At 42.5% G+C, this 21818-nt stretch overlaps 1 protein-coding gene across 1 annotated transcript; it reads right to left on the bottom strand.

The window, feature by feature from the left end:
* Nucleotides 1-1527: 1527 nt before the first annotated feature.
* RAB43 (RAB43, member RAS oncogene family) lies at nucleotides 1528-15891 on the bottom strand. Its single transcript, XM_053953535.1, has 3 exons — nucleotides 15633-15891; nucleotides 7698-7881; nucleotides 1528-6770 (listed from the first exon to the last, which is right to left on the bottom strand). The coding sequence occupies exons 1-3, from the start codon at nucleotides 15840-15842 to the stop codon at nucleotides 6517-6519; spliced, it is 648 nt and encodes a 215-aa protein (XP_053809510.1). The 5' UTR covers nucleotides 15843-15891; the 3' UTR covers nucleotides 1528-6516.
* Between the last annotated feature and the right edge of the window lie 5927 nt (nucleotides 15892-21818).

Genomic DNA, 21818 nt, shown 5'->3' on the forward strand with positions numbered 1-21818 from the left:
GAATTCTTGGGTGATGAAATATATCCTGTTTTCAACATTGACAGAAACAGGCTGCACACTTAAAAGTTTCACTTAAAGTGTTTCTGTGGTCACTTCTTTGAGTAAAACAGATGAGTGTATATTCCAAATAGCACAGGTAGGTTTAGTTTGTGTAAAGATTGGTTTGATTTGTCTAATTCAGACCACTTGGGACTCAGCTGGTCTTAATTAAAAGTTCTCTTCCTTTAAGAGAGCCAAGCTCGGAATTCCGTACTGGGATCATGCTGAACATGCTTTACAGTTTAACACCCAGCAGGTGATTTATGTATTTATTGGTTTATTTATTGGCCTGTTCCTGAAGCAGAAGCAGCACCTGGTGTACAGGTAAGAATTTCTGTAATCTCAGAATCAGATTTTCAATAGGATTTGAGATTGATGTCTTGTTTTATGGAATTGTATCTGGGAAAATGCTTTCTGCTAGTTCAACAGCCAACTTCCTGTCCATAGATGTGGAGAAAAAAATATTCAGTTAACTTAAACTATAAAAAATACAGGTGGTTTTTTGCAAATACAAACTACATAGTGAAAGGTCAGTTCACCACAGCAAAGGAAAAACGTCTGTAGTGTGTGTAGATCTCTTGTTTCCAAACCATTTCACGTTCTTAGAGAATTCCAGGAAATGAGAAATAATTTCTAAGTGTTCATCTCATGCACTTATAACAAGCCATTGAAAGGAAAAGTTGGGTTTTTTCCCCATACAGATTTAAAAACTCCAGTATAAATGTGTAAAACATGAGAAAATCCAGGTCAGTCCCTCCCAGGGGCAGATGTTACTCGTGCCACCTGCACTATTTCCCTCTCTCACCAATTCCCTCCACACACCAGTGCCAGGGCAGTCTCAGTAGTAAAAAAATGTCCTTGAAGAGAATTAAATGACAAATTCAGCTGCACCCAGCACCCTGAGGAGCCAGCTCTGGAGCCTGGCCATTGCACTGACAACTCCTCTTTTGACCCCCGAGGCTGTTACTGAAGCAGCAGACAATGCAAACCAAGAAATTCAGTATTTGGCTCCTGCGGATCACGAACTCCCATCTGCTGACATTCAAATTAAAGAGCCAAGCAGAAAGAAAGGGGTGTTGCTTTGTTTAATTTACAGCACTTCAATCAAATCCAGGATCTAAACATTCCCCTGGGGAGGTACAGTTGTTAATTGTTCACACTTAATTGCAAGCACTGGAAAAGTTATGTGCACTTCTCCAACACCGAGCGTTTCGGATTTCACTCCTCATCTTCCAGACAGCTCTGCTGGAGAGTTTGCTAAGTGGGAACAATTGAAAGTGCATGCATTTCTGGAAGTGATGGACGTTTGGGAGGATAAGAGAAAGTTAGTTCAGCACCATTTGTTTAGTTAAGAGTACATTAGGTCATAGCTTGTGTAAAAGTAGACCATACATCACTGTAGGATAGGATATATAATTTCTTAAAATTGATTTTGTTTCTGATCGTATACCACAACAAGGTACATGCATGAAATAACAACCAAAGGTATTAACTGCCAAATGTTTACTTTAATTAAACCTTTTTAATGATACACAGTACAATATATCCACTACTTTGCTAAAATTCACAACAAAAGCAGGTTTCATGTTTAAAAATACTTTTCATAATAAATTCATAAATAGATGAAGGTAAAGTATAAAAAATTACCGTAGTATGCAAGCTTGCTCCCTTGTCTCCTCATATTCAAATCATTTAGTCAGTATTGTGATAAGAAAGTTTAAAAGCAAAATAGTTACTGATGATTAGAAATGTACAGCCTGCATCTCTCGAAGAAACCTTGAAAAGCAACAGATTTGTCCTAGAAAATGCAGAACCATTTTAACACTGTTATCACCCAAACCCCTCAAATAATTTTGGAATGCAGTGAATGAATTCAATATGAATTAGAGATTTTTTCCTTCCCCCCCAGAGGTGTGTGTGAGCCAGACTGGCTGGGATGCTCCCTTCTCTGGAGTTGTGGGGTTTTTACCTGTCAGATCTCAGCGAGTGAGGCACAGGAGAGGGGAAAATCTGGCTGACAGCACAGAGCACATCTGCCTATCAGAAATCTGAAACAGAAATCTTTAAAATCAGTTACAAAGAACTAAATTCACTTTCTGCTCAGTACCAGCCTGTATCTACTTTCTGTCTGGCAGGCAGGACAGGGTCTGGTGTTCCCCACTGGCTTCCCCTGTTTTGGGAATGGTTTTTGTGTCTCACATCATTCCAACACAACTCTGTGGGGAATCCCTGATACTGCACCACCAAACCCTATTAGCAAAGTTATTCTCCTCATCAATATTATCACTCTCCTAAGAAAGCATTTATTTTGTCAAGTATCAAACTACTTTTCACACTTATCATTTATAAAGGGAAAAATCTTACTTATGCACAGCATTGAACTAGGAAATGAACATGAAAAATGCAGAAAAATCAAAATGCTCTGCCTTTCACATTAATGATTTTTTTCTCTGATAATTATTTCCCTTTAGTGCAAAACCACTTCCACACAAGTTCTGTGCTTTATTTGCAATGGTACTGAGATGCTTTTGAAGATATTGGGAAGCATCTGTCTGCAGCTTTCATGTCTGTGTAAATTCAGCTCTTGGCTCACTTTTAAAAAATGTCTTCAAGTTTTCAAGACAAGTTTGCATGCCATGTCCAAAGGACAATCTTCCAAACCCTTGCTTTCACATATGACAGTCTAGGCACCCAAAAGGAGCAAGAGCTCTGCTTTTGGTGAAGCTCTTGGAAATCTATCAGTATTAGCTAATATATTGGAAAGCTATTAGTGCTTTTAGCTGGGCTTCATTTAGATTTTCACCCCTGAAAAACCTGCTTGCCAGTACAGTGAGAGTAAGAAAATCATCAGGACTTCTCCTCTCTTCTTAAGTATGCTCATTTTTGTCAAATTTTGTTTTGCAAAGCAAATGTTAGCAGGTTTCTGGGCCGACATTTTGGTTTATATTTACATAATTATAAATATTTGTACAAGCTTCATCCATGATGATGGACTGGATGAGAAACTGGAGATAAAATTAGCTTAAAATCAATACAAAGTGTAACAAAGGCTCCTGGGAGCCACATTTGCTGATGATTTCATTTCAGTATCTGCCTCTGCATTCCACTCCCAAGTGCTACAAGGCAGAGATCAATGTCCCCTCCTGTGCTTTTGTAATATTTTTGCACACTTTGGTACTGCCAGAAAGAAATTTTAAATACTAATGCAAATACATGATCAGCCAAGGGGATCTGCTTAAAAGCAATTACTGCACCATACCCTTGTTAATGTTCAACTGGCAGTAAACTGATTCCTTGGCAAATGTTTATGCTGTGAACTCTGAACAAGCACTACTGAATTATTCACTCGATGTACATCAGTGCCCACTTACACCCCGAGAGGTGAAACTCAGGTTTTCACCCGTAAATCACAGGTTTATTGCTCCTCACTCTCTTCACCCAGGTAGCCTTTTGGTTTCCATAGGATTAATGGAGTAAAACCAACAATCTTCCTAAAGCCTGAATTCCACAGCTGTGTGGGAGTCCCAGGTTGGATAAAGCCTTCAGCAGGGCAGTGAAAAGCTCCACATTTACTGTTTATTTCTGGCCAAGGAGCTCCCAGCCTAGTGGGCAGTGAACAAAGGAAGAGTTTGGTAATCAAAATAGGCTTTAACTACTGACAGCCCAAGCACCACCAGCTGCTAACCTAAAAAATAAACCAGGTCTTCAGGTTTCTTCTGAAAAAAAAAAATTAAAAATAAACCAAGTCTTATTCTATTTCTTTTGTTCAGCTAGGAGGGCATGCAAACTTGTACTCCACTTGTTACAACGCAGAAGAGCCAAGAGCTAAAACACAAAACTGATTTAAAACCATGGGTGAAACTGAAAACTAATTGGAATTGGTGCCTTCATTTAAAGTACAGCAAAGAAATCACTGCTGCTGTATTGCACATTTTCTGACTGAACTAGACTGACCTGCAGACAGAGCCTCATCCTTCAAGCCTAGTTTAAGAGATAAATCCAGGCAAATTGTAATGAAAAGTGTAGTGCCTGGTCTAATTCTACTTATTCACTAAACAAACCTCAAAACAAAGAAAATGGATCAGTAATTCCTCAGTTCTTCATCTACTGTAAAAACACAATCATTCACTGGCTGCACTGGAAGCAGGATTTATGTTCATGTTGCTTCTTGTTCCAGTTTTAAGATGAGTTACTATGTAAACTATGGATTTCAGTCTGAGAAGTAGCAATACTGTTCTTCAATGCATCTGGGTTTTTCTCAGCATTCAATAATTTGGCACTAATGCTGCAGGTGGTGGGGGCTGAGCTCATCTGGGGGTCCCTGCTCAAGCAGAACTGCAGGACCATGACCTACAGATTCAAACTGTCACGGGTCATGACAGAAAGTCAAATGTTTGCAAATATTCTGTACCTCACCAGCAGGAAAAGCAGTCACTCAGTTTTAGCTTGGACTGTCTTCACAGTTTCTCCTGAGAGCAGAATATAGGGAATACACCAACAACTCCGGGGTTTGGAAAATTCCCATTTTCATTCCCATTCCCAAATGTCTAACTGGGCATTTACTGCCTACTATCTTTGGAAGTAGGAATATCCTGGAAAACCATCCAAAACCACTACCAAGTACTGCAGCTCAGCCTGCCCTTCTGTAGAAAATACCAGAACTGTGAAAACTATACTAGTTGAAAAATTTAAGGCCTTTTCATTCTCACAACTATAAAATCTGAAAACTAACCCCTTAGATAGAAGCAAACAGGCTACAAAGCCCACATTACTCCTCAGTTATCGACCTCACCGACCTTTAAAAAACCAGAAAGAGCAAAGAATGGTTCAATATTTGCTACAGGAAGATGAATAGGATTAAAATTGGTATCCATTAGCCCTTTCCTAAATCTTCCTAATTTTCATGACACAGGATATGTTGGATGACTGATCTAGTGCAGCCCCCGTAGCGAAACAATTCAAGTCCTTTTTGATCTGGATTTTTCAAAAGAGACAAGACCTTCACTTCATATGGTGCTTCTTGAAAGTGACTCCTTCAAATTATCAGGATTGCAAAAATTGCTTGCCATACCTGAACACCTCTGCTTTAGCTGCAGAGTTTAAAATATTGCTGCTCCTGCTCTCTTTGCAAATCCACTTTTGTAAGGTGCCTGAGAACTGCAGAGGCATCCATCAGTACCTCAGCTACATCTACAAGGTACTCTACAGAGCTGCATCTGAATGAACTGCATTATGAAATCTATTTTACTTTATGTAGACTTTTGATCCACTATGATGGATCAAAAGTCTACATAAGACTTTTCCTGCTGAGTGTTTTAAAGAAATGAAAAGCAACTGGTAACTTGTGATAGGGAGGGAGGAACATTTGGGTACAAAGCTGGGAGGGAATCACTCAAAAAGACACTGGTTTCTCACAACCAAGAAGTTGCAATCATGCAGTTCTCAGCTATTCTGAGGACTTCTTTCCCATTATATGCCCGTGCAGTATTTAAAGAGATGGTTTAAAAAACAAAACCAATAAAAAAAATAAATTCCACTTATGCCATTTATGCACTCTGGTAATGTAACATCAAATGTTTGACCAGAATGAACCCTGTATCTGACCATTAGGCACATGGCAAGAGATCTTGGCTACAGTCAGTTCAAGGTTTCTCCAGTTCCTGTTTCCAGTGGTGCAGGTCTTGAGTTGTGGAATGAAATGATGAGACCTGAGGGCAAAATCTCAGTGACGCTTCCCCCAGGAAAAAGGAGCTATCATTGTGCAAACAACAGGCAAATGAAATGCATCTTCCCTTTCCTCAAGGCTGCTTTAAATCACCACCCTGGTCCAGTGACAGTGCTCAGGCTGGTTTTGCTTTCTTTAAAACACTAACTTCAAATGATAACAAAACCTGAGAGAAGCTCACCCACCTGGGCCTGCTCCAACAGCAACTAGCTATCCATATGCCCTAGGACAGGTGACTGCTGTTTGGTCCTGTAATCAAAATCTTGGCTATTATGTCCCTTGAAATACCATTATCAAAGACACTGACACTTCCTGGTCACTGGTGGACAGGATTTGAAGAGATACTGTCAAGACTGCCTATTCCAAAAGTGACCTCCTTTGCCACCAGTCCCATGCTAAATGCTCATACCTTTGGGTTTGCATCAGTCTCTTCCCCAACTAAATGTCTTCCCACCCCAAAATACCAAGTTCAAAGCAGTTCCATCCATTTTTGTAGCTCGTATGAAGGTTACAGAAAATAAAACCCTAGGGACAAATGTTGAGTAAGTTTTTCAGAGGGTTTGACTTTTAGGACCACCTCTCTAAAGTCCCTTTTTAAAAATAAGACACCAAAGCAAACAGGATTGTGTCTAACTTCTACAAAATTGCTGGTTTCACAGGAGGAGGAGGAGAATATGGCTACCATGCTACTCAGCATTAGGGTGAAGCACCATCTAAACTCCAGTAAAGTTAGGGATATCAGCTAGCTCTTATCAGCAACCACACCCCCAGCCTTCCACAACGTCTTTGCTGTCGAGCTTGATGCTGTCAGTGTTCTTCTCACTGAACATGGGCCCTCCATGCCTCATCATCAGCTCTGTGGCCATCTTCACAAACGCCTCCTCCACGTTGCTGGAGTCCTTCGCCGAGGTCTCTATGGCACAGATGATGTTGTCATAGTGTTCAGCCAGGCTCTGAGCTTCTTCCAGCTGAACCTCTCTAAGGTCACTTAGGTCAGACTTGTTTCCTGGAAGGAAAGGGAACAACAGAGGGATTTATAATGGCTTGTTTGTGTCACAGGAAGGGCTTGGCAGGAGGGTCACGGGTTGCCCGAGGAAGCTGAAGAATTTCCATTCTGTAGATTTTCAAAATGTGACTGAAAAGGCCCTGACCAACCTGACTCTGGCCTTGCTGTGAGCAGGAGCTTGCACTGGATAATCTCCCCAGCCCTTTCCAACCTGCATTTCTGTATTACCCATAAAGTACAGGAAAAGTAACTGAAGAGGGCTGGATGTAGACCCTAACAGAAGAGAATAGGCTAGAAATTGAAGTTAAAACCACTCTGTGAAAACAGCAGCTGTCTGCTGATTCCTAGGGAAATCCAGAATGGTACTGCTGTTGGATTAGCAGCTCTACAGGCCCCAAGAGCCACGTTTGGGCTGGAAAGCAGAACTTCTAGCAAAGAACTGACAAACTCTGATTGCCCCAAAGTCCTTCCAAAGTTCCCTGTCTGTGAGTGTGTGTTCCAACTCACCAAAACACATCAGCTTGCTGTGATGGAGCTCCCCTGGGCCTGGGCCTGGGCCGGGAAGGGAAGGGAAGGGAAGGGAAGGGAAGGGAAGGGAAGGGAAGGGAAGGGAAGGGAAGGGAAGGGAAGGGAAGGGAAGGGAAGGGAAGGGAAGGGAAGGGAAGGGAAGGGAAGGGAAGGGGAGCACAGCTGCTGTGCTTCAGAACTGGGCAATCCTGGGCATCCCAGTTCTCCATTAAAGGAGATGTAAAGGATTCAAAGCTGTCTACTCCTCCTTAACAGAAGTCATCCAAAGCAAAACATCTCTGCTTTTGTGAATCAGCTCTTCTGGTAAAATTTCCAGTCGGGTCTATTGCACACACCTTAACTCCAACCAAAACCAAAACCTGTGGCCATGTTACACAAGCACTGGCATTCCCAACTCACCAATCAGTAACTGCACGATGTTGGAGCCAGCATACTTCCTGACATCCTCGATCCAGCGAGGGATGGACAGGAAGGAGCCCCTCTTGCTGATGTCGTAGGCCAGGATGGCCCCGTTGGCGCTGCGGTAGTAACTCTGCGTGATGGTCCTGAACCTCTCCTGGCCCGCCGTGTCCCAGATCTGCAGCTGAGGGGACACAGCAGGGTCAGACACAGCACACAGTGGCACACAGTGACACACAGTGACACACAGTGACACACAGTGACACACAGTGACACACAGTGACACGTGGGGAATTCAGCACTCCTGGACAACTGACCAATATGATTAAGCAGAAGCTGTTTATTGTTTAAATCATGCACTTATTTATAGATTCCAACTCTACTGCACACACTGATCATACATTTCTTATTGGTGCCTTTGTCTTGTCCACGTGCTCTGTGTGCACCTCTCAGAATCTGGGATTGGTTACAGTCCAGGTGGCTCACAGGTCTCTGCTATCTCTTTCTTGTGGTCTTGGAATTCAGTTTCTTAGCTTCTTTCTTATTTTTGCAGTTTATGTCTTAGTAGCATTGATGAATTTCAGAGGGCCCTGAGAAAATTCTGATAAGAGCAGTTAAGAGCAGAATGGCTGGTGCCCACTGCAGTCTGAGTTGTTCAGATATATTGCTACAGTGGCACACTGTGACACACAGCAGCTGCTCTCCTCAACCAAAGGAGAGGACTTGATCCAAGAGCCTTGATCCAAATCTCCTGTATATGTAATGCATTCTAGCCCTGTGTTTAGCCTTTTGTACATGACCTAAGGATGAGAATATATCCTTGAGAGCCTTGATATAAACATATACATAATAGCTACATATGTATGTGTATATGTACATATACATACACACACACACATATATATATACACACACACATATATATATATGTGTGTGCAATCTATGCTGAGAACTTGGCTGCTCCAAGTTTGCATCAGTTGGGACCCTGGTTTCCTGCCAGCAAGCTCCTTCTGTGGCAGATTTTGGAACTCTCTAGTGTGCCCAGCCCTAGCCCTTTGTCACCCTTAGTAGCAGAACAGGGTGCCAGCCTGCAGCCAAGGTCACCTGGTGTCTCACTGACACTACAGGTGGGTTTTGGCTACCACACCATCTGCGGCTCTGCCAGTTCTGTGACGGGCAGGAACTAAGGGAGCAGGATGTGGTCACATAATCTGAGAGCACTGAGGCTGTTTCAGAAGGAAGTATGAGACAATTAAAAGAATATAGACAAAAGAGTGTGCAAACAAAATGCCAGCAATCCTAGGTCTCAATAAAGTCAGTGAAGGATCTGTCAGTCTCATCACTTGTCCTCTTCTGGGTAGTAAAACACATTACAGCTGGGCAGGAAGAAGAAATGCTTGGTTTATATACTTTTGCCTAAATCCAGCAGCATAAGAATTATGAGTTTGGTATCAGAGTTTGAGTTCCCAGTACTAGATGTTCCAGAGGAAGAAACCAAAGAATTCAGAGTGGACAAACACAGTATGCTGCTCATAGGGAACTTCTTTGTAAATCCTGATGGTTTATAGGTTGTCTAATGTCCTGGAACATGATGGCTTATATTCCAGGATCTTTTAATCTAAAGTAACTGTGGATGTCCTCATCCTCAGTATAAATCTCTAATCCTTTCTGAATCTTCCAAAGCTCTTGGCTTCAATATATAGTCACACTATATATTGTGAAATGGAAGAACTTCCTTCTATAAATTTATATTCATTGCACTTTCACTTCTGTATCCCCAAGTGATAAATGGGAGACCACTGCTTGTCTTTTTGTGCCATTCCTTATATTCTGCATCTCCACTGAAACAGGACATAAGCAAATACTACTGGGGTTTTTAATCCTCCTATAGGGTGGACCTTTTATTTGTGGTTTCCCCTCTCTCTGAACTTCCTTATTCTAAAGTGTTATCAACAACTTGACACAATGTGCCAGTGCTATTTTATACTAAATAATATGGAATCATTTTTCCTTTTATTTCCTTTGCATAGTAGTGTTTTCTTTGTATCTTCTGACTCTGCTGCATTTTTGAGCAACAAATTTCCCTTTGGAAAAGGCTGTGCTGATAAGATCTCATTTCCTGTGCTAAGCAAGCATTCAGATCCCAGCTGATATATGTACAGCTGAAAGGGAATCAATCCCAGGAAAAAGGACTTCTCACTGCTGGTAAGAGTATTCTCAGAGCAGGGGAAGGGACTGTAATGGACTCAGAAAACCACAAAGCAATGATTATTAATGAAACAGATAATGGTTCAGAGCAGTCAGCAGCAATTAGCAGGGACCAGGAGATTGGGGCAGGTTTATGGATGATCTCTGCACTCAGGTCTCCCACCAGCCCTTTGTGTTTGTTAAATCTCAGTACCTGATTAGGTGAAGTGCTAGGAAAGGCTAATGATGATTACCCAACTCTTGGGAAGGGCCTGAGGGATTCTGTGCACACAGACAAATTGGAAACACTTGAATTAAGAATTAAAATTGTTTTGGCTTACACTTTTTGTGTGGTGTAAATGAAAGTGCAGAGTGACTGAGCTAAGAACAACTCCCCCTCCAGTTTGGAAGCTTGAAAACCTCGTCTGGTCACATTGTTTGTAATTTAAATAATGTCTTCTAGCATTAAGAACTCACACTATAGACACAGCAAGCAGGTATTATGAACCAGATTACTTAATGTAAAGCAAATTGTATTTCTAAAGGAAAAATACAGCTAGTTTGCTTGACAGCATTTTAGAAAATTCTAAGAAAAATATTTCCATGTAACATTAATCAGTCTGATAAATGGTTAAAAATATTGTTTAATTACAAAAATACCAGTTCTGATCCTAAGTAAACACTATTTTCTCCAGCATGCCTACAGAGATAAATTTCACAGAATTCTACTGAAAAAGAAGCATGACAACTATAAAAAATTACCAATCACAACTATAACTTTAACCAGTTTGTGCACAGTAGAAGTTTTATATAGTATTTCTGTTAAACTATATTTACAAGCATGTAACTCTTGGCAAAAAATAACAATTGAAAACTCTTTGGAACAAAAAATGTAATCTTAGTATTTCTCATTTCAAAGTTCCTCAGTTTAAGTTAGAAGTTAAATACCAAAAGAACTGTACTAGCCACAGGTTACTAAAGAAGATATGCTCATGTATTCTTTTGTGTTGTACAAGTGTATGATGTACGTTGTAAATTACATAATAATTATTAATTTTTAATTTTAATTTCTAATCAATAAAATTAATGAAATTATTTAATTAATAAAATTAATTAAATTTTATTTAATTAATAAATTTTTGATTAATTTTTAATTTTAATAATTTTGTAAATTATTAGTTTAATAATACATACTTAATACTACTAATAAATAATGTTTAATTATTACTTAATTACTAACAATACTTTATTTATTTATTTGATTTAAGTGCTTCAGCTTTGTAAATAACATGATGGTAGCCGTTCCTGATTTTGTAATTACTTTGGCAACTCCTTTGGTGTCAGAAAGGCAGAGAGAAGTTGGGATTGCTGGAGAATTGTGCTGAATTAATTTGAAATTACTCATTAAAAACACCTATGAAATCAGAGATTGGTGGCAGGGGGACCACAGCTAGGAACAAAAGAGAACAGGGAATAAAGACTCCTTGATCAGAAGGAATATGGCAGAATAAAGGAGCCACCTTTCTTGTGCTAATTGTTTCACTGCTGAACACTCATTTACCCACAAATGTTAATTGTTTCACTGCTGAATACTTATTTACTCACAAAAGCTGGTTATTTTGATCTTCTCTAAGCTTTGAACTCCTTGGACAGCCACACTCCTCATGGTGGCACATAAAGGACAGTGAGAGACACCAGAAAAAATCTGGAGCGAGGAGTGTTTCAACTGGATGGAAGGAGGAAAACAGAAGGTGGTAAAACTCATGGAGGTTCTCTGGAAGATCATTCTGGGATGTCTGCTCAGGCTAACAGAAAGCAGATTTTGAACTACAGGAACAGACAGAACGTTGAAGACAGTGAGTGACAGGTTGGCCAAAGAGCACAGTAAATGATCATTATCAAATGGGCCAATGTGGCTGCTTCTTGCATTTATAAACATATTCTTTATCAAAGGTTAATGCTTAACAGATGGCCCCAAGACACAGTAAATAATTTCTCCCTCCCTTACTTCCTACATAATTTATTAAGTACTTTCCTGATTCTTCTAAAGTATCACAGGAGTTCAGGTGTGCTTTTGCTTGTCGAGCAGCATAAATAATGACTAAGTGCATCCTCCAGCTGATACCTTCCTTTACAAAAACAGAAATGTCACTTTTGCAGCAAAATTCCATAGAATTTCCCAGCAGTGAAACTGGACCTAAAGACTGTGCTAAATGAATCTTAACCAACTGTGTCTGAACCCTGTCATCTCAAATGGCAAACAATAACATACATTCCTGTAGGCTGGCAAATCACAACACTTGCTCCTAAAAACATTTATTGAAACAGCCTTGCAACTTAATCCATGCAGTTTTTGCCAAAAGCAACACCTCTGTGGCAGTGTATTTCAATTTAAAGTGATAGTCATAGACAGGGCAGGCAGGATAAACTGCTCCATTCAAATGTTTCCCTACACAATTTTCAGAGAATGAGGAATCCCTCTTTTTTGGGAACAGAGTATTCCCATTTGCTGCAGGTTATGAGTGTCAAAGGAGTTGACAGAGAGCTACATTTTCCTCTGGATAACAAAGAATATTGCTTCCAATAGCTCTGCTTTTATCTGTGTAGGAAAGTTATTAAATCCCCAGTCAGGAGACAGGACAGTTAACAAGTCACAACTTTGTATTACTGGCAATTTGGCCAGATCATGACACAAAATACATTTTGGGCCATTCTGAAAGGAATGCAGTTTACAGCCATGAGGCCTGAATCAAAGCCAATAATCTTGATAACATATGGGCTGCAAAAGCTTGTAAATGAAGAAGTGCAATGGTACATAAAGAAGTATTTGTTGTAAAAGGAATGTGTTTTCAACTGTTCTTCTCTCCTGCTACTTTCTGAAAGTTATACTGAGAAAGAAAAACTATGGCATAGAGGAAAAAACACTTTATGTAAAACACTATGAAATGACAGCATAAAGTAGGCATTAAAGACAATTAATTAGCTCACAGGAAGTAATTCATCAAAAGAAAAAAACTTTTGTTATTACTAGCCATGATTTATGGACTTGGACTTAGGAATGTCCTTGCCTATCATTATGTAAAATCTCGGTTCCAGCATTTTATAAATATCTTTTCTTACAGTGACATAACAGTTATAAAACGTTTTTGTTCTGTTTGCCAGATTTTTTCTATCACCCAAAGAACAATTTTATCAATAGGACTTTAATCACTATTAAGTGATTAATATCACTTCTGAGTGATTAACAAGACCAACTTTTAGGCACTACACTCCAGGATTTAGGCAGCTAGGAAGGATGGCTCTTAGAGAAAACAGCATGCCACAATTTCAAAGAGCATGTACTAGAACATTTCTTTAAATGAAGACACCCTGCAGACATTTCACAAAGCTGATCTCTTTCTAGATGAAGTTTAGTCAGAAGCAGCAGTGTATGGAACATGTGAGACACTTGAAAGAGCACAGCTGCAAGGTGCAAGGAATGCCTCAAGTCTCAGAAATAATTTTTAGAAAGTTATTTGCAGCACCATAACTGTCAGTATTCCAACAAGCATCTTTTCCCTTACCAAAAAAAAAAAAAAAAACCCAAAAACAAACAAACAAAAAAAAAAACAAAAAAAAAAAACCCAAAAAAAACCAAAACAAAAAAAAAAAAGAAAACCCACACCTACATCAAAAGAAAGTGAGACCTAAAATCCTTGGGTTCCAAATGTTTCAGAAACATTATGTAACTGTGATGGGAACATCTGAAGTTTGAAACAGAAAGGGCACATTTAACCTTAAATTACTTCAGTCTCAAAATAAGTGTTGTTGGGTTTTAGTACTACCCTTAGCCAGACTAAAAATCAAGTTCAGGCCACTGGGGTGGTGGATCAACTTTTTGTAGACAATTTGTTTTGAAGGAATTTCTAAAGATGAGCCTCTAAAACATTACAACAACAAGAATTTTCTCATTCCTGCACCACTGTTTGCTAAATAGAAAACAATACTGTCCTGAGGAGCATAAACCCCTAACAGAATCAAAGCAGCAAATAGCTGGCCTGGTTTTGTGAGGCAAAAAGTGCAAGCAGTGTGCGTAAGGGAGCTCAAAAAGTGCAAGAAAATGCTTCCTTATTTCCTGTTTCCAAAAGCAAACCTAACCCAGGTTAGATGGGCTGCTCTAAATCTCAACTGGAAAAGTCTGATTTAAACTTCACACACCCCCCACACCTTAACTGACCAAACAAAAAAACCCTCCAAGCAAATGCTTTCATATTCAGGCTGTGTCCCTGACCCAGCAGCTGATAAAAGTGTCTGTAAGGTCAATCAGCAAGTGTTGGATTAATTTCCCTAAAGTAATACTTAAAATACTCTTCAATATCTGCATCCCTCTTTTTTTTTTCTAAGTGGAAGTACAGAACAGCCCAAAGAAAAAGAAAGCTTCAAGACCTTGCACTTTCTGCCCTGTTTTTGGTAAAACACTTAGAAATAACACACAGGTTTTGTTACAGCCAGGCTATTAATCCTGGAATATCCAGGTGTAAGCAGTGACAATATTAAAAAGCACACCTGGGAAGCCCGGCTGATTTCCTGGGGTACTCCTGAAGTCCCTGGCACCAGGAACAGACACATTTGTCACTTTCTATGTGCCCAGCATTTAAACAGAGGCAGTTTCTACCTTAAAGGAGACGCCCCACTCCTCACTTGCCAGGAACTGTGGAACGGGCACCAACAGCTCAAACACAAAACCCGAGTTTGCTTTTCAGCTCCTCAGCCGCAGCCAGGCGTGACAGGGAAAGGTGTGACACTAGCAAGGAAATAAACACTGCTGCAGGGTATGGCTATGGAACTGCTAATCCCTCTCTTTCCTCTGTTTTCTGCAACTTTCTCACCTTAATACTCACCAAAGTTAATTTACAAGAAAAAACCAACAGAGGACTTTGACACCTACTTTGGTAAACACAGGGCAAAACTTAACCACGTCACTGTATTTGTGTGTCACCATAAGCTTTACAATTCCATCATCTTCCTCCAGGCAGTGACTGAATTAAATGCTTTTTAGTCTAACTGGTGGTAAGGATAGCTGCACGACCCCATTCTGGAGGGGCTGGTGAAGGGACTGATCCCAGTTTAAAGCATCTATTATAAACCATAGATGCTTTAAACATTTTATCCCCACTGTTCACTTGCACTCCTCCTGTGCTCATAGGGTGACAACAGTTGCAGGGAATCTGTGCTACTGAGAATCTGAGGATAGATCCACGGGGCACAGGTCCTGGGCTCTTTCTAACCCAGCAACCAGCTGATTTCCTCCAGCATAAGAAAAAAAAAAAAAAAAAAAAAAAAAAAGCAGATGTCAAATTTAGAGTTTATTAGTTCTATAAAGAAGAACTGTAAAAAACGGCACTTCCTGCGACACCCTGTAAACGGTGTCTTAAGAAAACAGCATGCCTAATTTAAGAACCTTCTCTCAATCTGCCCGTTCCGCATCCCTTTCTGGAAACACAGCGGTCCAGCTGAGCTTTCTTCTGGCTTGTAAACAGAGGGCGGCCAGAAAGAAGCCTGAGCAAAGAGCGGCGCCGCTGCTGCTGCAGCGCAGCCTGAGCGAGGGCTCGCCCCGGGCTTCGGGCGGAACCGGCCCGGCCCGGGCCTGGACGCGCTCGGTGCCGCCCGGCCCCTTCGGGCAGCGCCTCCGGGCAGCCGGGAATCCCGGCCCGGGCCCTGGCTGCGGGCACGGCCGGAGCGAGCCCCGCCGGGCCCAGCGCCGCTCACCTTCACCCGCTTGCCCTGGATCTCCAGGCTCTTCATGGTGAAGTCCACGCCGATGGTGCTGCCCTGGCGCTCGGAGAAGGCCCCGGTCTTGAAGCGCTGCACCAGGCAGGTCTTGCCCACGCTGGCGTCGCCGATCAGCACCAGCTTGAAGAGGAAGTCGTAGCTCTCCTCGGGGTCGGGGCCGGCGCCCAGCGCGGCCACTCCGGGCATGGCGGGGCGCGCTACGGCCGCGGCCGAGGGCAGCCGGCTCCGCGCAGCGCCTGCCGCCGGCCCCGCGCCTGCCGGGCCCGCCCCTGCCCGGCCCGGCCCGCTCCGCTCCGCTCCGCCCGGCTCCGGGACCGCCCCTGCCCGGCCCGCTCCGCTCCGCTCCGCTCCGCCCGGCTCCGGGCCCGCCCCTGCCCGGCCCGCTCCGCTCCGCTCCGCCCGGCTCCGGGCCCGCCCCTGCCCGGCCCGCTCCGCTCCGCTCCGCCCGGCTCCGGGACCGCCCCTGCCCGGCCCGCTCCGCTCCGCCCGGCTCCGGGACCGCCCCTGCCCGGCCCGCTCCGCTCCGCTCCGCCCGCGGCCGGGCTGTGAGGGCTCCGTGCAGGGCTCGGTCGCTGCCCCGGCACACCCGGTCCGGCCGCGGGTCCCTGTGTGGCGGTCCCAGCGCCCGAAGCCATGGTGCGTTAATCGCTGCCTGGGCGGAGGACCCGCACATGCCGATGCTCGTCCGCATCCTCGCCGCAGTGACAGATTTTTGTGTTGTGTTCTGCTGGTTTTGAGTATTCCTTTTACAGCAGTACACAGGTGCTGTAGCCGCTCAGCCTCCCGGGAAGCGCAGCTGGCTTGCCTCGCTGGCTTTGCACTTTCAGGTCGGAGCGGGGCGTGGTTCGTTTCCACAGGCACAGGCCAAGGCTCGGGGCTATGGCTTTTCACCCTTGCGAGGTCCTGTGCTGCTGAGAGACGGCTTTGGAGCTGTTAACATCCAGCTACGTGTCTGACATGTGCACATGGACGTGTGTGACTGTTGCATCACACACTGCTTCTGTGTATTAATGTAAATACATCCCAAGAGTCTGGGATTACTTGTTTCAACTGCTATCTGGGTTATCTGCAGAGCAAAGTGCTCTTTAACAGGTACTCTTCTTTAGGTTATGTAAAAAATCAAGATGCTTATAAAAATAAGATGACTAATTAAATACATTGACAGAGCACATCTTGTCGTTCTGTTCTTTCTACCAAAGATCAGCTAAATTCCATCCTCATCGTTTCAGGTTATAAAACTGTGAAATTAAACTGTTTTATGGCAAAGAGCGAGAGTTAAATTGTCCTGTAGGTAGCTGTGCAGGAGCAGGGCAATCTGATTATCTCTCTGAGCCACACAGCCAACCAGGCCAGCTTGGCTTGAGTTGCCTCTGAACTCAATCTATTTTTGGGTGGCTTCATGATTATTTCTTTTCAGGTCTGAATATATTTTTTTGGTGATCCATGGTTGCCTTCCAGCCAAGAGCAGAGGTTTGAGTACTCAGTCAGGCTGGACCAAAGGCTTTCTGTTCCTGCAGCCCTGAATTAAGGAGGGCACTGCATCCTTGGATATTGACCAGCCAGGACAGAAAAGGTGTTAAAGAGATAATCAGACATCACTGTGTGTATGCTTTCATGCTAATTATATTTTCAGAGCTGAGCAAAACACTTAGATTAGTTAGGAGGAAGCATTGCTAGAGATGTCAGTCTTTAATATTTATAATTCATTGTATCCCATCATTTTAATGGAAAACTAAAGGTGCTATTTCTATGAAGATAATTTAAAAGCAGCTATTTCATTATCCTTGCTAGAGATCATTGCAAACATTTTTCTATTAGCTATTATTGTTGCTGCTTGTCACCACGAGCCTTTAACTGCTTTTAAAATAAAGAACTCCTCAAACAAAACCCACAAATTGTCACATTATATTGTTAAGCTTATGTGAGGGATCTGTGATGAGCTCTCTCACACTGTGAAAGCTCTGAGTAGTGGTTTGAGTGTTAAAATATTTGGTTTTCTTTGATTAATCCCCAGACTCCATTTGGGTTAACACCTCTTTCATGCAAAGGTAAAACAGGAGAAACAAAATGGGTTTGAGTCAATTCCAATTTGTATCTGGCTGTATTTGAGAGTGGTTCACCAGAGAAGAGTAGAGGGTGTTAGAACACTTCTGTAGCAGTCTCTTACTTAGTACTACTGTAGCAGTACCTAGAAAACAGTACTAAAACCTGTGAGAAAACCCCCTAAACTGGCCTTGGTCACAGTTTCCTGTTCTCTCCGTTACACAGGGGAAGTGAAATTTTACCTCCACCAAGCCGAGTTGCAGAGCCCTGGGTGCAGGTGGAAAGTTGTTGGCAATTCCCACATTGGATTTGGGGGTAGGGCTGGGTTATGGTTCAAAGCAGCTGGTGGAGACTTGAAGTTAAAAAGGAAATTAATTAAGTTCTGACCTTCTAAATAATCATCTACGGTGATGTCAGATGAAACAGAAAAAACACAAGGGAGATCCTAAGATCTGTCCCCCACTCTCCTGCAGCACCAAGGAGCCAAGGGCAGGGCTTCCAAGAAAATTTAGAAACTCTGTGAGGACTCAGTGAATTTACTGAATTCTCTGCAGCAGCAAGCATTCATTCCCACTGGGGATGTAGAACAATCACCAAAATTGTTCATGAAAACCCAGATGACTTGAGTTATGGCTTGGTGGGCACATTGCTTATACTGTGTTCCAAGAGAAATTTTCCAGCAAATTTCAACATTTTGTATTTATAATGCAGGCATGTCATTTGATGTGGTAATGCTGCTTTTGTGGGACAGCCTTTCCCTGGTTAGATTTTGGTTGAGAGAATGTTAAAGCATCTGTAGTTCTTGATATAATTTTATGGCCTGCTGATTTTACAGCTGAGTCAGCTGGAATGGACTGAATTCTTTCAGACACAAAAGTAGTGATATATTGTAATTTCTTTTTAAAGAGAGATATTTGTTAAATATTTAAAGATCACTTTTAATAATAAATATAATATTTATAATATATGCATATATACTATATATATAATATATGCAAAAAACTACTTATTTGGGGTTTTTTGGTTGTTTTTTTTTAAAGTAATAAAACCATGCTCCCAGACTCAGCATTACCTGCCATAGCCCATAGATTTGATGCATAAATTCTTAGTCATGCACATTAAATCATACATACTCTGTGTCTCTTGAGTTTCTGAAAGCAAATTGCTCTTGTACCAATCTTATAATATTTTTAATATTTAGAGCTTTCCTTCTTGAGGAGAGTACCTGAGTGTTTATGTTTACAGAGAGACAACATTTTGTCCTGTCTGTGGATGAGGTGTGGAGCTTTTAACCCACAAAGGGCTGACACAAATGGATGGGTGTTCTGAAGCCCACCACCAGTGAACAGATATTCCTGCTGTACAGGAATTCCTGCTGGCAGCCTCTCTTGGCCATGTTTGTGTTGTGTGTCAGCAGGAATTGGGGAGCAGCACATGGACAGAGATGCTCTTTAGGGTGATGGTAAGAATTGGGTTTAATTGGGAAGTCCCACATTGTTACAGTAGGGTTTTCCTTCTGTGCTCTCCTCCACCCTCAACCCTTTGTCCTCCCGAGCAGCAGTGGTCCCAGCACTTGGAGGACTCCTGGAATCTCACAAAGTGATGTCACTTAGACCTGTTCTAGCAGAAATTTTGCCTCTGCCTGGTGTCCTTTTGCTGTAGTAGCACAGGTGGCACCAGAACTGTTGAGTTATAAGGAAGTTACTGACAAATAAACAGGGATGAATTCAGTCTCCAAAGCTTCTCCAGCCAAGGATTTGTACTGAGTACTCCTAAGCCTGCAGAGCCTACCCGTGCTATGAGAAAAATAGAAAATGTCTCCCTCGTGGTGACTCCTAGCAGTGAAATAGTTTCTGTTCTGCAGCTGCTCAGCAAAGTGTGTGACTTTGTGACGTGTGACGTGCTCCTCACCCTGCGCGGGTGTCACCTTTGTTATCACCCAAGTTCCAGAACAAGCTGGGAAGAACAAAAATTGTAATTGTATTCATGAAGTTTTCCAAGTCAGGCATTTTGAATGTTAGAAACCACCAGCTATTTCCAGTTCCTTTCAGATGACTCAGTTGTGGAGACTGGCCTCTTTTGTCGTTTGAAATGCTATATTCATATACACAGCTTAATCATCTTCTGAATGAATGAAGTGCAAATCCTCCTCTGCTTGGCTTCTGCAGGCTTTTATCAATCTTAGTCACCCATCCTTTTCTCCTTGTCTGTGCTCTGTAGAGGATGGAAGGCAGTCATTGCAGGGGTTTTATCTCACGGGGTGTGAGGACACACACCACTCCAGAGCCATGCCAATTACAGAACAGATTTCTTAAACCCAGCTGGAAATCAGTCTCACACACTAAAGAGTGGCTGATGAGACCAAACCCCTCGGTTTATTTGGCCAATCCTCACAGCCAGTCCCCTTGTTTTGGGTACCTGTGTATCCCTGAGCTCCTTGGGGACCTGCATCACCTTGTTGGAGCTGCACCTTCAGGAGAGCAGGGTCAGGGAGTTTTTGGGTACCTTTAGCAGCATTTGCACCCCCCAGGACTCCTGCCTGGCATTTCCAGTGCAGCCAGTCCCACAGAGCAGAAGGGTGCACATGAACTGGGATTTACCAGCTGGCTTGAGGCTGCATGTCCATGAAATACTGCACAAAGTGCTAAAGACTCAGTAAAGAAACACCTGGATGTTTGCAGCATCTGCTGGTTCTTTATTCTTTTTATCAGACATCCAAAAATCTGGGCTTTCATTCTCCTCGTGTCTGTTTGGGATCCCCAATGTTGTCACAATAGTTGGAATATTTGATGGTAATTTTCCCTGGTACAGATTACTGAGGGAGCTCAAATTGTTTTAAAACAACTTGATAAAAAAATATTTGGGCCTTTAAAAATTATGATGCAGCACATCAGTTAGGTAGGGGAATGGTAGCAAAAAAGACCCACAAAGAGATTTTATTTCATTATTTTGTTTTACCTAATATACTTTTTTCCTTTTTTGTTTTATCATGCATTGATAGGATGAAGTCATAGTACAAAGTTGTTAGTAGAATTTGAATTTACGTTAAAGTTCATCATCCCTTTAGGAGAACAGAAGGAATAAAACCTCAGTCAAGTTTCAATATAAATATTGAGCTGTGACTTTGGGAGTTGTAGTAGCAGAAAATGCCAGAAAATTCCATGTCTAAAAATGATTAATCACAGTGAAGAAAACAAATGGAGATTGTATTGCCCAGTGTCCAGAATTATAATGACTCCAGGTTTCTGCCAATTGAAAACACTTTGTGTCTTGCACCTTCTGACACTTCAAGACAGAAAACTTGTATGGAAACTCTGGGAAGAGCTGGCAGTAATTGGCAGCTTGTTTAGAAAATCTCAGCCCATCACTTGGAAAGAGTGACAAATTTCAGGGAACTTCTGTCCCTGCCGAATTCAGCAGCCACTAGGTGCCAATGTTGGTCCAGTTTCAGAGCAGTTGGACAAAGCAGTGATGGGAGGCAAAGGAATCCCTTTGGGAGCTCTGAGTTTTTGCTGTGCACAGTTTGTGTCCTTTCATTGCCCCTTTCACAGAATTCATACAGAATTCACAGAATGACCAGGTTGGAAGGGACCTTCAAGATCATCGAGTCCAACCCATGTCCCAGTACTTGAACTAAAGCCTGGCACCCAGTGCCACATCCAGTCTTTTTTTAAACACATCCAGGGATGGTGACTCCAGCACATCCCTGGGCAGGCCATGCCAGTACTTTATCACTCTTTCCGTGAAAAGCCTTTTCCTAAAATCCAACCTAAATTTCCCTTGGTGCAGCTTGAGACTGTGTCCTCTCATTCTCTTAGTTGCTGCCTGGAGATAAAGCCCAACCCCAGCTGAGCACAGCCACCTTTCAGGAAGTTGTAGAGTGATAAGGCCACCCCTGAGTCTCCTTTTCTCCAGGCTGAGCACCCCCAGCTCCCTCAGCTGCTCCTCACAGGGTTTGTGTTCCCAGCCCCTCTCCAGCCTCGCTGTCTCCTCTGGAGGTGCTCGAGTGTGTCAATGTCCTTCCCAAACTGAGGCCCAGAGCTGGGCACAGCACTCCAGGTGTGCCCTCACCAGTGCCCAGTACAGGGGCAGAATGAGTTCCCTGCTCCTGCTGGCCTC

Source organism: Vidua chalybeata, chromosome 12 (assembly GCF_026979565.1).
Source record: "Vidua chalybeata isolate OUT-0048 chromosome 12, bVidCha1 merged haplotype, whole genome shotgun sequence".
Taxonomy (NCBI): Eukaryota; Metazoa; Chordata; class Aves; order Passeriformes; family Viduidae; genus Vidua; species Vidua chalybeata.

Excerpts from the sequence above, each read along its gene's own strand:
- RAB43 (XM_053953535.1), bottom strand. The coding sequence starts at position 15,842 with ATGCCCGGAGTGGCCGCGCTGGGCGCCGGCCCCGACCCCGAGGAGAGC. Across the intron at positions 7,882-15,632 it reads TCCAGGGCAAGCGGGTGAAG|CTGCAGATCTGGGACACGGC; the intron begins GTGAGCGGCGCT and ends GTGTCCCCTCAG. Across the intron at positions 6,771-7,697 it reads CATCGTGCAGTTACTGATTG|GAAACAAGTCTGACCTAAGT; the intron begins GTGAGTTGGGAA and ends CTTTCCTTCCAG.